Source organism: Cotesia glomerata, linkage group LG9 (genome assembly GCF_020080835.1).
Source record: "Cotesia glomerata isolate CgM1 linkage group LG9, MPM_Cglom_v2.3, whole genome shotgun sequence".
NCBI classification, from domain to species: Eukaryota; Metazoa; Arthropoda; class Insecta; order Hymenoptera; family Braconidae; genus Cotesia; species Cotesia glomerata.
In genome coordinates, this window is record NC_058166.1 from 11,716,297 (window position 1) to 11,733,548 (window position 17,252).

At 31.4% G+C, this 17,252-nt stretch overlaps 1 protein-coding gene and 1 long non-coding RNA gene across 2 annotated transcripts; one reads left to right on the forward strand and one right to left on the reverse strand.

Annotated features, from left to right (window-relative positions):
* Positions 1-285: 285 nt before the first annotated feature.
* Positions 286-1,098, reverse strand: LOC123272242 (ATP-dependent DNA helicase pif1-like). The gene has a single exon (XM_044738941.1). It carries the CDS (start codon positions 1,096-1,098, stop codon positions 286-288), a length of 813 nt encoding a protein of 270 aa, XP_044594876.1.
* A 10,229-nt stretch (positions 1,099-11,327) lies between these two features.
* LOC123271936 lies at positions 11,328-12,159 on the forward strand. Its single transcript, XR_006510968.1, has 2 exons — positions 11,328-11,512; positions 11,893-12,159. It is a non-coding gene; the product is annotated as an uncharacterized LOC123271936 (long non-coding RNA).
* The last annotated feature ends 5,093 nt before the right edge of the window (positions 12,160-17,252 follow it).

A 17,252-nucleotide genomic window follows, 5' to 3' on the forward strand; every position in this document is an offset into this window, starting at 1 on the left:
GAAGTTGGTACACAAATTCACGGGATTGGGATTTGAAGGGGAAGGACGTTGAACACGATTGATTAAAATTTTCTTACAGTTTATATTAAGCAGAAATCAATACAAAAGAATTAATTTTTAAATTTATTATTTCCATTTAATTTTGTAACGAATGAGCATATTACAAAGTTGTAAGTGAATAACATATGACATTTAAACTTATGAATGAGGTAGGTAAGACAGATAGTCTTAAATCTTTAACAGTAATATTTATTATTTTAAATTATAAATACTTTCAATTTCAATTTAATTTAGCACTAATCGGTGCACAATATTTTTGGTTAACCTGTCTTTAGCTAACACAAATAGATTCGACGGTTTCCCAACACGTGAACATGCAACATATAGTTGCCCATGAGAAAAACACGGATTTTCCAAATCTAAACCACAAATGGACATTGTTTGGCCTTGAGACTTATTTATTGACATGGCAAAAGCTAAATGAATTGGAAACTGTAGCCGTTTGAAAGGTATGGTAGAATCTGACGGTATCATTGGAATACATGGCAACAGGACCACTTTTCCTTTAAACTTCCTAGTTAAAATGGTTGCTTCAAGAATGTTTCCGGTGATCTTTTTAATGATCAAACGTGTACCGTTGCATAATTGAGGTGGATTCAAATTACGTAGGAGAATAATCGGGGAACCAATCTTTAATTGAAGATTGTGGGGTGGCATTCCAGGTATATCTAGTGAATTCAAAAATTCAGTTGGAAAATTTACACTTTCATTTTCATCAACAACAGTATCGATTGATTTAAAAGACATCAGATCGCCTGGTAACAACAGTTGTATCTGGAAGTTAATTTCGTCAACATCAACATTTTTAGCTGCCAAAATCGCCCGATGACTGAGCCAGTTATGATTCAAGTAATTATTCTGTATATCCGGAAAAATACTCTGAATCAATTCATTTTTATCTTGAAGAACAGTACGAAAATTGTCTGGCAGTTTGATGCATTGCGTATTTGATTGCAGTTCTATTTTACCGTTCCCAATATCTAGTAATTGCTCGGAAAATATTTGTGCTGATGGATCATTTTGCAACTGTACCCGCATGTTTATGGTCAATCGAAGTGTTTCAACACTTCGCCATAAGAATGATTGTTTCAAACATGCATTAATCTCATCCGCGAAAGTTGAGCGAGGTATAACCGGTAAGGTCTGACGGAAATCACCAGACAAAAGTCAGATAGTACCACTGAAAAGTTTATTATTGCTGTTTAAATCCTGCATCGTTCTATGCAATGCTTCAAGTGAATATTTGTGCGTTATTGTGCACTCATCCCAAATTATTATAGAACTCTTCCGCAACACTGCAGCTATTCCACTATTCTTTTTGATGTTACACATTGCATCTGGTTTATGATGAATATTCAATGGCAGCTTGAATGTTGAATGTGCCGTTCGCCCACCATCCAGTAAAGTAGCCACAATGCCTGACGATGCAACTGCCAATGCGATTTTCTCTTGCGACCGTATTTTGGCAAGAATAAACGATATTAAAAATGTCTTACCGGTTCCACCTGGTGCGTCCAAGAAAAAAATACCGCCTTGTTCAGCAGCAACAGCCAGCATAATCCGATCATAAATAATTTTTTGTTCTGCTGTTAGTAATGGCTCACTGTTCGTGATAATCGTGGCTAAATTTCCATGGTCATATTGTTGTTCTCGTTGTAAATCGGTATTGACTGAGTCAGTAGCTGGGCGATTAGGTGATGGCATACCATAATGATTAAGTGGTAAATTTGAAATTAGAACACATAAATCCTCGATCAACACCAATGCTTCATTATACATCTCTGGCGTATAATCTATGTTTTGGCATTGATCTGTTTGTCTAATTCGGTGCAATATGTCTTCTGTCATGCAATTTTTATATTTTTCCCACAAAGTTTGTGCTTGCGATGGATAACACGTCGTCAAAATAATTGCAAACAGCTGACGAATGTTATTGGGCATTGATGTCAACGCAGCATCAGCAAGCGCTAAGTCCCAATGGTTATCGTCTTCTAGCAATTGCAGTTCACGACATGCATCTTGGTATGTATTGAATACTCGACCATTAACTGTTCGCAGAAATTCAAAAGTCGTTGGTCCAGGCACATTCACCAATAACAAACGTAAATAGAAGCACTCACGTTGCGAATAATGAAGCACAAATAAGTAAAAAGCAGGAATAATTTCAATGTATTATCGTCACTATAATTTGAATTTGATTTACACTTCGGTCTAAGTAACATAAGGTTGGCTATGCTAACACCAAAAATTAAAAAAGTAGAAATAATTGAATTTCAAGGTATTTCGTTTACTACAAAATAAATTTAATTTATACTTTAGCCTCAATAACACGTGGTAATCATGATATTGAATTGTAGCTTATATGCCACGTTTGTCGGTTTACCATAACAGTGCCATCTATTGATTACTTACTCAATCCAGTCGAAAAGTATCGACATCTGTTAGAATCTTCTGGAGTTAACAGATAATTGTGACTGTCAATCAATTATTGACAAATAATTTGCAATAAAATAAAATTGCGACTATAATTTAACATCTAAGCTATCTTATCTCTTAAGTTGGACCAGACTGCTCACGGTGTGCCAATTTAATTTAAAATCGGTTAAGTAGTTTAGGAGTCCATCGCGGACAAACATCGTGACAGGAGATTTATATATATATTAAGAAGATATATTAAGAAGATATATATATATATATATATATATATATATATATATATATATATATATATATATTAAATACCTTAAATATTAAAAGCCTTGGCCTAAAGAGACTTACTCAGTGGAACTTAATAGGAACTGTAGGTACCATTACCGCTGTATTACGTCAATATTACTTACCAGTATTAACTATATATTATAAATTCATTAATACTAATTAGTACTAATCTTACGGTAAGCATTTTTATAAATATAAATAATGCTGTAAAGCGGAAAAGAATAGGAGTTACGGTAATTATTAAGTGAAGCGTTCCACATTCACGTAACAGGATATTGGTAGGAAAGGATTGAGAAAGGAATGTAGAGAGGATCATCTTAATGTGAGTTTATAGAATATGCGAGAAAAAAATGATTAGATAGCTCCAACTGGAATTCGAACCCAGAACCTTCCGAAGACATGTCGGCTACTCTACCATTTGAGCTATCCGGTCTATACTAAATTTCCTTTCGCTAATTCAATATAAATTAAGCCACACCGTCCATTTTACGGCAAGCATTTTTACAAATATAAATAATGCTGTGAAGCGGGAAAGAATAGAAGTTACAGTAATTATTACGTAATTATGGTACATTAAGTCCGAGCTATCTAATAATGTTTTCTCGCATATTCTATAAACTCACATTAAGATGATCCACTCCACATTCCTTTCTCAATCCTTTCCTACCAATATCCTGTTACGTGAATGTGGAACGCTTCACGTAATAATTACCATAACTCCTATTCTTTCCCGCTTCACAGCATTATTTATATTTGTAAAAATGTGGAACGCTTCACGATTTTGCGTGTAGATTAGTACTAATTTTGCGGGTAGATTAATACTAATAGTAACATATTCCACATATTGTACAGTAACTACCATTAACTGGTAGAGCATTTGGCGCGTAACCAAAAGATCCAGATTCGAGTCCTGGTCTGGGCTGTCTGAATTATTTTTTCAGTTACTGAAAAAAGTTACACTGAGTAAAAATTACATCTTTCTCTAACAATAATTGTCGATAAACGAATTTTAATTGTAAATTTCACCTAAATTTTCTCTGATGGTATGAGACCTGATACCGATAAAATATTATGGTGAAGAAGTAATAATCAAAAATTAGTCAATCTTCGAGAATTTGGATCGGGAGTATTCGGCTTAGAATAATAATAATAATAATAATAATAATACTAATTAAAATAAAAACAATAATGATAATAATAATAATAATAATAATAATAATAACTATCTATATTTATCAATAAACACCGATCTTCGAGTCAAATATATATATATATATATATATATATACAGATATATATATAGATATATATATATATATATATATATATATATATATATATATATATATATATAGTATATTACACTACAAGGGCAGAAAGTTGAGATTCCTGCACTGCCCGCCATTATGCCCGAGGCGAAGCCGAGAATATACATGGATTATTTTTTTTTAATAAATAAAAAAGTTACCTTCAGCTATACCAGCCGACTTCCAACCTCCCAATTGCTTGAGCATTGTAGTACTTGCCCCAGAGTTTGATATTAATGTAGCCGAAGTTCTGCGTAAACAGTGTCCAGTGTAACGGTGTGAGTTTTTCAATCCCAAAAATGTAGCTATAATTCTAGGAATTTGACCAATTTTATTTCGGCCGATTACTTGACGATTACATTTGCCGTTTTTATACTGTATAAGAAATCTTTCCGTTTTATAATCAGAAGACTTCGATGTTATATATTTTTTAACAGTTGCATAGAAAAGACTGCCGACTACAAATTTACGAGGTAGACCATTTTTTGAGTCATTTATGGAAACAAGATATTTCCCACCAAGGTCTTCGACGTCATCAACTTGGAGTTCTTTAAGTTCCTCACACCTGGTTGCCCCACAAACACCGAAAATTATTACTACCTAAAAATATATATATATATATATATATATATATATTAGGGTGTGCCAAAAAAAGACGATATTTTTTTTTTCACTCTTAGCCCAAAATATGATAGGATATGTCTAAACAAAAATTCTGTCAAAAGGCCATCTCTTAATTTCAATTTTAAGAGCTCCTTCATCGAACTTTAAGTTTTCCCATATAAATAACATGGAAAGTACGGTCTTAAACAGTATTTTACCCTGCAAGCTGTGAAGAAAATTTTTTTTGATAAAATGAATGATTGGACCTTTTTAAGCATTAAATTTCTGAGAAAAAATTTCATTGAGTCATAAATCAATCGTCATTATTTAAGTTTTTACGGATCTTTGAAATTTGAATTTTTTGAAAATTTTACGTTTTTTGCATTTAACAGCCAAACTATTGGAGATAGAAAAAAAAATTAAATGGCAATTTTGTAGTTCGTTTGATGCTCTATAACAAAGTTCTTAACAATTTTTTTGTATAATCAATAACAAAAAAGCTACAGACCTACAAAGTTTTGTTTTTATTATTTTTCACTTTTTTCAATTGAACTATCGATGATATAGAACAAAAAATTTAGTATAAATTTTTTAGTATATCAAATTTGCAACAAAATTGTATAGGTGAGATTTTTCGTATTATTGATGGTTAAAAGTTACAGGCTCAACAAATTCTATTTTTGTGATTTTTCATCTATATCATGTAGTATATCAATAATATATATAAAAAATTAATAAGAAATATAAAGTACATTCAATTTTTTACAAATTTATGCTTGGTAAACTTTATATACTGTCTGCAGTTCAATATCGTTACAATATTATTGTTACTTCAGTAATGTTTTGCGTTAAAGAAATATTCAATGAATACAAATTGAGTGATTATCGAGACAAATGGTTAATTTTTTAATCAGCAAGATTGAGATTCCTAGATCAAAAATTGTTTACTAAATTCCAGTAAGAATCAGAAAAACTACAATAAGAATTTGTGAAATAGAACCCTCCTTCAAGTTGATTACTATGACTAGATTATTATAATTTTGGTTCATGATAAAATTTACACGATTAGATTAAATAATGATGATAATAAATTTATAATCACTTAATAAAAATAACAGACAAAAACGATTATCATAGTTTCAATCGTGTAGTTAAATTTTTTTTATTTCTTTGAATAAGTAGCTACAATTTTATTTTTGGTAACGTAAGGAAATTTTTTTCTGTGTTCTTCGACAACTTGCAATAAATATTGTTTTTGTTCTTCATTTCTCGTTAAGCAGTTGTTGTAGTCCTGGATTAATGCAACACCTCTTTCAGCGAGATCGTTGACAACTTTTAAGTCTGAAAACACAGATTTGCAATGTAGATAATCTTGATCAAATGCCCAGAGCTCTGGATCCTTGTCCATAAATTGATACGGTAATTGAAACTGCTCAAACAAAAATAGAGATTGCTTGCTAGCAAAATCTTCGATGTTTTTCGATAATAATAAGCTTACGTCTTTGACGATAAATTTTTTTGAATTCGAAGCATTACTTTCTCGCGTTTTTATTGCAGTTACGGTTTGTCTCTTAGCATGTAAGGAAACTCTGTCATCAAACAAAGCTAACCCGACCAACTCTTCTGACAAGTACCATAAGTGTCTTGAAAATGTCACCGTTGCTGCTTTAGACATTTTTTTATGGATAGAACGGAATTCATAAAGATTTTTGATCAGATTCAAATCTTGATAGGATGACTTTATCGCAGAAGGTGCATTAAACCATGAAACCGTGTAGAAATTAACTAGAAATAAGCAGACATATCTCAGTCCATTTACTTCAGTTGCATTGACTTTAAACTGTTTTTTAAAAATGAAGATTTTTAAAGCATATAGAGCCTTAGCCATCCATCTTGCATGATGATTTGGTCCTGGAGCTCTAAATTTGATCCCGTTTTTCGGAGTACCACCTAAGAATATTAACACTAATTCCAAAAGCTCTTTATAATCATCTCTGTCATGCTTTTTCTGGAATATAAAAATGTTCATTAAGTTTTAGAAAATTATTTCAAAAATTACGATCAAATTATACATTACAACGAATAGTCATTTGTTATCTGAAAAAACCACTATGATCTAGTATTAAATCTCATGTCAGTTTTCAGTATTAGTTAAATTCGACTACTAGTCAAAAGTCTAAAGGAGCAAATGAATTTTTTTAATTTTTTAGTGATATTTGAAAGGCGGTACTTTCATCAATAACTGCTTGAACGAGAGACAAAAAATAGTATTTTGAAATGTTGAGTTTCTAAACGAAGAGGTTAAATTGCGATTAATTGATATTGAAAAGGAAACATATTTCTTTAGAGTCTAAATATATAATCAAAACTATAAAAAACTTTTTTATCTGTTTTATTTGCAAAGTAATTATAAATTTATTATCATCATTATTTAATCTAATCGTGTATATTTCATCATAAACCATAATTATAATAATCTAGTCATAGTAAACAACTTGAAGGAGGGTTCTATTTCACAAATTCTTATTGTAGTTCTTCTGATTCTTACTGGATTTTAGTAAACAATTTTTGATCTAGGAACTGCAGACAGTATATAAAGTTTACCAAGCATAAATTTGTAAAAAATTGAATGTACTTTATATTTATTATTAATTTTTTATATATATTATTGATATACTACATGATATAGATGAAAAATCATAAAAATAGAATTTGTTGAGCCTGTAACTTTTAACCATCAATAATACGAAAAATCTCACCTATACAATTTTGTTGCAGATTTGATATACTAAAAAATTTATACTAAATTTTTGTTCTATATCATCGATAGTTCAATTGAAAAAAGTGAAAAATAATAAAACAAAACTTTGTAGGTCTGTAGCTTTTTGTTATTGATTATACAAAAAATTGTTAAGAATTTTGTTATAGAACATCAAACGAACTACAAAATTGCTATTTAATTTTTTTCTATCTCCAATAGTTTGGCTGTTAAATGCAAAAAACGTAAAATTTTCAAAAAATTCAAATTTCAAAGATCCGTAAAAACTTAAATAATGACGATTGATTTATGACTCAATCAAATTTTTTCTCAGAAATTTAATGCTTAAAAAGGTCCAATCATTCATTTTATCAAAAAAAATTTTCTTCACAGCTTGCAGGGTAAAATACTGTTTAAAATCGTACTTTCCATGTTATTTATATGGGAAAACTTAAAGTTCGATGAAGGAGCTCTTAAAATTGAAATTAAGAGCTGGCCTTTTGACAGAATTTTTGTTTGGACATATCCTATCATATTTTGGGCTAAGAGTGAAAAAAAAAAATATCGTCTTTTTGGCACACCCTAATATATATATATATATATATATATATATATATATATATATATATATATATATATATATATATATATATATATAAGAGATTTCCACCTATATATTGACTCATCACGATATCTCTGGAACCATAAGGCGTAGAGATTTGAAATTAGGAAAATTCCTTTCGCCAAGTAGAGGTCAGCTAAGAACGGATTTTACGAAATTCCACCTACAAGGGGGGTTGCGGGGGCGTTGACAATGGAAAATTCCCATTTTTAAACTATAGCTCTTATCGACTCCAAATTTAGTAGGAATCTCCTATATGTGATGTAGAAATGATCTACGAGCGGATTTTATGACAATCTACTCCCAATATAAATTGCGGGGGTGGGCGTTAACAATAAAAATTAAAAGTTTCCGAACTATAGCTCCTACAGACTCCAAATTTTGTAGGAATTTTCTGTAAGTGATGTAAAAATAATTTATAAACGAATTTTAGGATATCTCAACCCACAGGGGGTTGCGGAGGTGGGTATTAACAATGAAAATTTTTAATTTTCAATCTATAGCTCCTACAGACTCCAATTGGGTAGGAATTTTTGCTAAGAGATGTAGAAATAATATACGAACGAATTTTAAGATACCTCACAGGAGTTTGCGGGGGTGGGTGTTAACAATTAAAATTTTTAATTTCCAAGCTATAGCTCCTATAAACTCCAAATTTAGTGAAGGTCTTCTATATGTGATATAAAAATGATCTAATAATGGATTTTACAACGAATCAACTCCAATAATGATCGTGGGGGGTGCGTGTTAACCATGGCAAATCTTAATTTCCAAAATATAGCTTCTAAAAACTCTAAATTTGGTAGAAATTTTTTATCTCTTATGTAGAGATCACCTCAAAATGGATTTCAATAAAGTCTACTTCCGATAGGAATTGCGGAGGTGGGTGTTAAAATCTAAAATTTTCATTTCCAAACTGTAACTTCTACAGACTCCAAATTCGATGAGAATCTTCGTGTATGATGTCCAGTTCAGTTAAGGGATTGCGGGGACGTTGATAATGAAAATTTCCCGTTTGTAAAAAATAGCTCTTATAGACTCCAAATTTGGTAAAAATCTTCTACATGTGGTGTAGAAATAATTTAAGAGCGGATTTAACGACGAATCACCCCCAATAAGGATTGCGAGGGTGGGTGTTAATAAAAAAAAATCTTGATTTCCAAAATTTAGCTTCTAAAAGCTGTAAATTTGGTAAGAATCTTTTATTTGTCATGAAGAGATCATCTCAAAACGGATTTCAATAAATTCTACTTCCGACAAGGATTGCGGGGCTGGGTGTTAGAATTTCAAATTTCCATTTTCAAACTGTAACTTTTACAAACTCGAAATTAGGTCGGAATCTTTCATTTGTCATGAGGAGATCATCTCAAAACGGATTCCAAAAAATTCTACTTCCGATAGGGATTGCGGGGGTGGGTATTAAAATCTAAAATTTTAATTTCCAAACTGTAACTGCTGCAGATTCTAAATTTGGTAAGAATCTTCGTGTACAATGTCAAGTTCAGCTGAAAATGGATTTTCTCGAATTCTAACCCCAAAAGGGATTGTGGGGGCGTTAACAATGAAAATTTCTCATTTCCAATCGATAGTTTTTATAGACTCGAAGTTTTGTTGGAATCTTTTATTTATAATGTAAAAATCATCTCGAATAGAATCTTACGAAGTTCCTCCCCCACATAGGAGTGCGGGAATGATAATTGTCAAAAAATTCATATTCTTCAAATACAGTTCCTACAAATATAAAATTTGAATCTCAAGAGAAACAGACAAATACCGGGATGGCCTCCAAGGTCAACGGATTTAAATATTTTTCTTACTTAATAGTGATATTTTCTTACAACAATCGTCTCTTTGGCAGCGGCAAAAAAGTCATTGTAACGTTTCCAAAATTTAACATTACATATAGCTATTCAGTCAACGGACTAAGAATTTTACATACATTTTATTTTTGCTGATCACATAATCGATGAATTGTTCTCATTACGGGATTGCGAAAATGTAACAAATTAAAAGCATTGTATTTTCTAAACACATGAGATATAGAAAAGAAATTTGAGATATAGAAAATATGAAAAAAAATAAATAACAATAAAACTTAAAATTTAATTTATTTCCTTTTCAATTCGCCCAGCGAAGCGGGCGGGAAACCGCTAGTATATATATATATATATATATATATATATATATATATATATATATATATATATATATAATTAAATTAATTGTACAGTAGAAATATATTGTAAATATATTTATTTTTACATACCTTATAAGCTAAATAGTCGTAGTCAGGAGATGTATTTAAAAATTTCATAACCTCGTCCCATGTTAAGATAGCAGATTTCTTGGGCTTATAACCTTTTGAATTGTTTTTAAGTAGGCTGTTTAACTTGTGAAATTTTTTAATGTCAATATTATTCTTAGAACTTAGCGTTGATTTTAGCATCGAAAAGACACTCCACATTGTAGGTGGACTTGATCTTTGACTTATTCTTTTAAAATAGACGATGAGATTACTCTCCTCAGACTGTGATAAACAATTTATATTTTCTCTTTTCCACTTTTGATAAGTATCATACACTAATAAGTATCTTTCAGCGGCCTTTTTAGGTAAGGTGTCCGTTTCTACGATTAATTGTGCTTCTTTTTCAAAGTTTTTAATAACTTCTTCTTCATCCATCGAGTCATCAGACGATGAAAGCATTTTGATTTTTTAAATCAAAGAAGTGAATACGGAAAAAATTCAGTCAGTAAGGAACATTCACAAATAGACAATTATAAACAAGCTTTGAGGTTATGTGCGGAGAGTGAACAGAGCTCCTAACGGCGTCATATAGAGCGGAGAGGGAGGGAAATAAGTATGTTGCGAACGGTTATATACGCGGAGTCGTATGTATTGAATACCAGTGCACAGAACTAAATTTTTACTCCCGTTTGCCTGGAGGGCGCGCATATAGTTCTACCAAGGCAGAAATATGAATTTTCTGCCGTGTAATCGAATCAGAAACGAGCATTTTCGACCGAGGTAGTAAGAAATAGTATATTACACACCTAGGGAAGTAAAGTAAGAAATGTCTCAGATCACATGTAATTGTTGGCCGAGGCGAAGCCGAGGTCAACAAACATGTGATCTGAGGCTTTCTTATTTACTTCCCGAGGAGTGTATACTATTTTTTTGTCCGACGAAGGCGGAAAGCGGCAACTTAGTTTAGCGCAGCGGGACGAAAGTTGCCACTTTCCGCCCGGAGGGCAAAAAAAATAATTTCAAATGTAAATAATTAAATTAACTAATCAGTGTTATATTAAGTTGAAGTGATGTAATGATGGTAAATTATGAAACAAATAATGGTATGGAAATAATTCAAACAATATTGGAAGATTTGTTCAGCTGAAGAAGTGTAGATTATCCACGTGCAACGAACCTAGCCAAATATTTTAATTATTGTAAGTAGCAATCAATTTATTATTTGCCGTGAATAGTGACATTATATATGTTACAATGATTGAATAAATTTTTAAAGTAAAAAATGAAATTGGCTTCGATGTAATAAAATTGGTACTAAATATTTTAAACGCAGTGGGAAATAAATATCAATGATAGTTTATAAAACGAAATAAATATTTCTGCCTATGTACAAATTATAATTCTAAAATTATATAGCCAACATCTCACAATTAAAAAGAATTTTTAAACAGATTAATATAATTAGTGAGGGCTACTTTTTTAGTCCACGATTAATTTGTATTCAGCGCTGTAATAGTTAATAGTAATTAAAAATTCAACTATAATAATAACATAATATGTTTACGAATAATGTTTGTAGTTACAGGACTGTAGTCAGTGTATCAATAGTGCTATGAAAATTTTTCAATCAATGAATGCGAAGTACCAAATAGATAATGTAATCATCTAAGATCGTCGTCAAGTATAGCTATTGTGATGAAAAAAAAATTTTTTAATTCAACATAGCAACTCGAATAAGCCAATGAAATATGAAGATATATGTGTATGAGAAAAGTGAATAGTGACTGTCAGTCGATGATATACTTTCAGAATTTTTGACAACTTTGAATCGGCGAAAATATTTCATCACAACAAATATTTTGTAATCTATTTATTGACATGAAAATTTCGTTTAAAAAAAAAAAAAAAAAAAAAACATAATTAGGTAAGTGCAATAATCAACGTACTTTTAAGGATAAAAATGTAACATTCTAATACATTGTATTTGTTATTATAGAACTTCAGTCGATGTTTCAATGGAACCATAAACATTTGTGAATCAATTAATGCAAAATACAAAAATTGAAAGTAAATAGTGAAATTAATCAGAAGGGAGTAAAAGTGATATCTTCAAATTCGAGGAATGCGCAGGTAATAAAAAAAAATTATTTATACACCCAATTTATCTTTTGTTTCATAAGCACATATAATTTTTAACTTCAACATAATAGACAACAAGCTAAACTTAAATAAATGTGATAGTTGCAGTTCATAAATAATTGAACAATACTTGAATGACTTAATGATATCATACCGTTGAGGTTGTTGTAAATACCATAATAGTTATGAATGTGATTTAAAAAATATAAACAGTTCTAATAGTGCAGATTCACATAATCTGTACAATATCACAAACAAGTTTGTATAATTTTCAAAATTTTCAACAGACCTGAACGGTAAAATATGTCACTAATAATTTGATAAAGAAAAAAGATGAGTTTAAAAAATTTCATCAAGTCTGGTTATGTAAATTATAACATCTAAATGAAGCTAAGGCGTAAATTGACGTATAGTTAGTTGATAATTATATAAATTGTAATTTTTTTCGAATATAACAAAGAAATTGCTTACGATAGTAGTAATTAAAAATAGTAATACAAATAGATGATAAGTTTAAAAAATTTCATCGGGTCTGGTTGTGTAGATCCGGAGACACGACAGTGTCTCGCGCCGAGTACATGTCCAACATATGGCGAGAGACACTGTGTCTCTATTCTCTAATCATATGTCAACATAACCTCCTCATATATTTAGCTCTATATTTTTCTATTATTGCTAAGAGAATAACACTTTAGACCATTGTTAATAAGTTTCTTTTAACGAATTATGCATATATTACAAAAAATTATTGGGTTTTAACAATTATTTAATATATCTCAAGTTTGAAAATTTTTGCTTGCGCCTGTTTTCGATTCTACGAGAGATTTTACAAATTTAGGGCGAATATTGTTATTTCGAAGTTGGCACTACTTATTAACCTGTTATTCTACCATCAGTAGTTAGTATACTAAATATACTAAACTTAGCGCTCATAAGTAGTTGGTATTCAGTTTAGAATTTCGACATACGACAGTAGGTAGAGCCGCAAAACCATTACCACTGTATTTTAAAAATCTTAACTGTAGTGATAGTTTATATGTAAGGTAAAGGACCCAGTAGTTGAGCTAATAAAATATATATGGAAATATCAAAAGAATTGTAACATATTTTGTTTTGTTTAATATTCAAAATAATACTATCAATATATAATATGTTCATTTAAAAATGAGAAATATTTGTATTTAATTTTTTTAATTACATTTTTTATGAATGACAAAGCAAATTTTCAATTATAAATAAAAAAAACTCAATTCAAGACGTTCAATAATTTTCAACTACACAAATTTTTAGCTATAAAACTCATTAAATTTGCAGTAATTAATAAAAACCATAATGCTGATCACTCGTTTATAAACCTATTAGAGATGAGAGTGCTGTTAAAATTTATAATTATACGGCCCCAGCTTGTTCAAGTTTTGGGTACCACTTTGAAAATCTGGAGGTATAGTTAGACGCTAAAATTTAATATAAAAATCATAGCTTATGTCTTTGCAAAAAATACGTATTTTTTAGAAAAGACTATTCATTAGGTGGTACAATGTTTTTTACTTAAAATGATGATATACCGATTTTTTTTACTGATTGTTCGGTTTACGGTTTAGTATACGGTTAAGGTATACCTTTTTCATAAAAACAAATAGCATCTATCAGCTAACTAAAATATAATTGTTCTGATATATAATTGAAAAAACTTACAGAAATGAATTATTGTATCATTGAATAATTATAACATGCGCATATTATTTATGATAAATATACGGATTTTGTATTTCAACAATTCTAAAAGTCTGTTCAAGTACTAGTCCTATTTTTATGAGTGTTCAAGTACTGGGTACTTTACCTTACGATACAAATTATAATATCAATAGAAGCTATTAAAAAATTCAAAAACAATACAAAGATATCACATTGGTCAGTCACGCTAGTCATTCAAAGTAAAAGTATTGTAATAATTTCGTTTGCTACTAAATTATTACAAAAATTCATGAATAAAAAATTATCTGAATTATTTAAGGGGTACATATTTGGAATTTAAAAATTTTGATAAAATATGTGATTATGTCACTTAATATATTCTTGACAAAATAAATAATAGTTTAAAAAAACTAAAAACACGCTTTTTATAGAAAACCAAACTAAAAAATAGAAAATAAATTTTAATAAATTTAAATTAAGAATAGTGTTAAAAATTTCAATAAATATAAATTAATAATAGTGTAAATAAAAAAATGTATTTTATTTTAAAAAAGCGTGGGTGCTTTTAAGATATCAAAATGATAATCACTCTACTCATATCTGTCAATAAAATATTTATAACTATTGACACCATGCACCCACGCTTTTTTAAAATAAAATACATTTTTTATTTACACTATTATTAATTTATATTTATTGAAATTTTTAACACTATTCTTAATTTAAATTTATTAAAATTTATTTTCTATTTTTAGTTTGGTTTTCTATAAAAGCGTGTTTTTAGTTTTAAACTATTATTTATTTTTTACTTTTAGTTTGGTTTATTTATAAAAGCGTGATTTTTAGTTTTTAAACTATTATTTGTTGATTATCAAAAATATTCAGGCGCGCAAATTACCCACGGAGAGTTACATACTGACAAACTGACATACAAGTGAAGCTAATATAAAGCGTGTAAAAAACCTACGGAGGAAAACACCTGGTTTCGAAATATAACTTCGGGATGGTCATCAGAGGATTCCGGGTTGATGTACGGGTTTATCTGTGCCATTCCTGATGAAAACCTACGGAGGAAAACACCTGGTTTCGAAATATAACTTCGGGATGGTCATCAGAGGATTCCGGGTTGATGTACGGGTTTATCTGTGCCATTTCCGATGAAAACCTACGGAGGAAAACACCTGGTTTCGAGATATAACTTCGGGATGGTCATCAGAGGATTCCGGGTTGATGTACGGGTTTATCTGTGCCATTCCCGATGGAAACCTACGGAAGAAAACACCTGGTTTCGAGATATAACTTCGGGATGGTCATCAGAGGATTCCGGGTTGATGTACGGGTTTATCTGTGCCATTCCCGATGAAAACCTACGGAGGAAAACACCTGGTTTCGAGATATAACTTCAGGATGGTCATCAGAGGATTCCGGGTTGATGTACGGATTTATCTGTGCCATTCCCGATGAAAACCTACGGAGGAAAACACCTGGTTTCGAGATATAACTTCGGGATGGTCATCAGAGGATTCCGGGTTGATGTACGGGTTTATCTGTGCCATTCCCTATGAAAACCTACGGAGGAAAACACCTGGTTTCGAAATATAACTTCGGGATGGTCATCAGAGGATTCCGGGTTGATGTACGGGTTTATCTGTGCCATTCCCGATGAAAACCTACGGAGGAAAACACCTGGTTTCGAGATATAACTTCGGGATGGTCATCAGAGGATTCCGGGTTGATGTACGGGTTTATCTGTGCCATTCCCGATGAAAACCTACGGAGGAAAACACCTGGTTTCGAGATATAACTTCGGGATGGTCATCAGAGGATTCCGGGTTGATGTACGGGTTTATCTGTGCCATTCCCGATGAAAACCTACGGAGGAAAACACCTGGTTTCGAGATATAACTTCGGGATGGTCATCAGAGGATTCCGGGTTGATGTACGGGTTTATCTGTGCCATTCCCGATGAAAACCTACGGAGGAAAACACCTGGTTTCGAGATATAACTTCGGGATGGTCATCAGAGGATTCCGGGTTGATGTACGGATTTATCTGTGCCATTCCCGATGAAAACCTACGGAGGAAAACACCTGGTTTCGAGATATAACTTCGGGATGGTCATCAGAGGATTCCGGGTTGATGTACGGGTTTATCTGTGCCATTCCCGATGAAAACCTACGGAGGAAAACACCTGGTTTCGAAATATAACTTCGGGATGGTCATCAGAGGATTCCGGGTTGATGTACGGGTTTATCTGTGCCATTCCCGATGAAAACCTACGGAGGAAAACACCTGGTTTCGAGATATAACTTCAGGATGGTCATCAGAGGATTCCGGGTTGATGTACGGATTTATCTGTGCCATTCCCGATGAAAACCTACGGAGGAAAACACCTGGTTTCGAGATATAACTTCGGGATGGTCATCAGAGGATTCCGGGTTGATGTACGGGTTTATCTGTGCCATTCCCGATGAAATCCTACGGAGGAAAACACCTGGTTTCGAGATATAACTTCAGGATGGTCATCAGAGGATTCCGGGTTGATGTACGGGTTTATCTGTGCCATTCCCGATGAAAACCTACGGAGGAAAACACCTGGTTTCGAGATATAACTTCGGGATGGTCATCAGAGGATGAGTAGGAAGGTCATCACCTGGGTTCTAGGTTGATAATAATCAAAATTTAAATAATATCATTATGGTAGTCTCTTTATGCGAAGGAGAGTTACATACTGACAAACTGACAAACTGACAAACTGACAAACTGACAAACTGACAAACTGACAAACTGACATACAAGTGAAGCTAATAAAAAGCGTGTAAAAAAGAGATATCCTACAAAAAACAGTTTCACCGTAAACCGTCGCGCCGAGTACACGTTCAACTATTGTTACAAACTATAATGATTTGATTTTTACAAAAAAATATTAAATCAAAAAAAAAAACCAAGTACAAAAAATTTTTTAGATTAAAAAAGCGCCAAAGACAGTAAATATTAAGGAAAAAAATTTAATGTACTTGGTGTGCATCATTCGAATACTTTGATTACCCACAGTTTTTCAAATTGATATTAGTAGTGTGAATTATAATGCACACCAAGTACATT

Coding starts and splice junctions, on each gene's coding strand:
- LOC123272242 (XM_044738941.1), bottom strand. CDS start 1,098: ATGCGGGTACAGTTGCAAAATGATCCATCAGCACAAATATTTTCCGAG.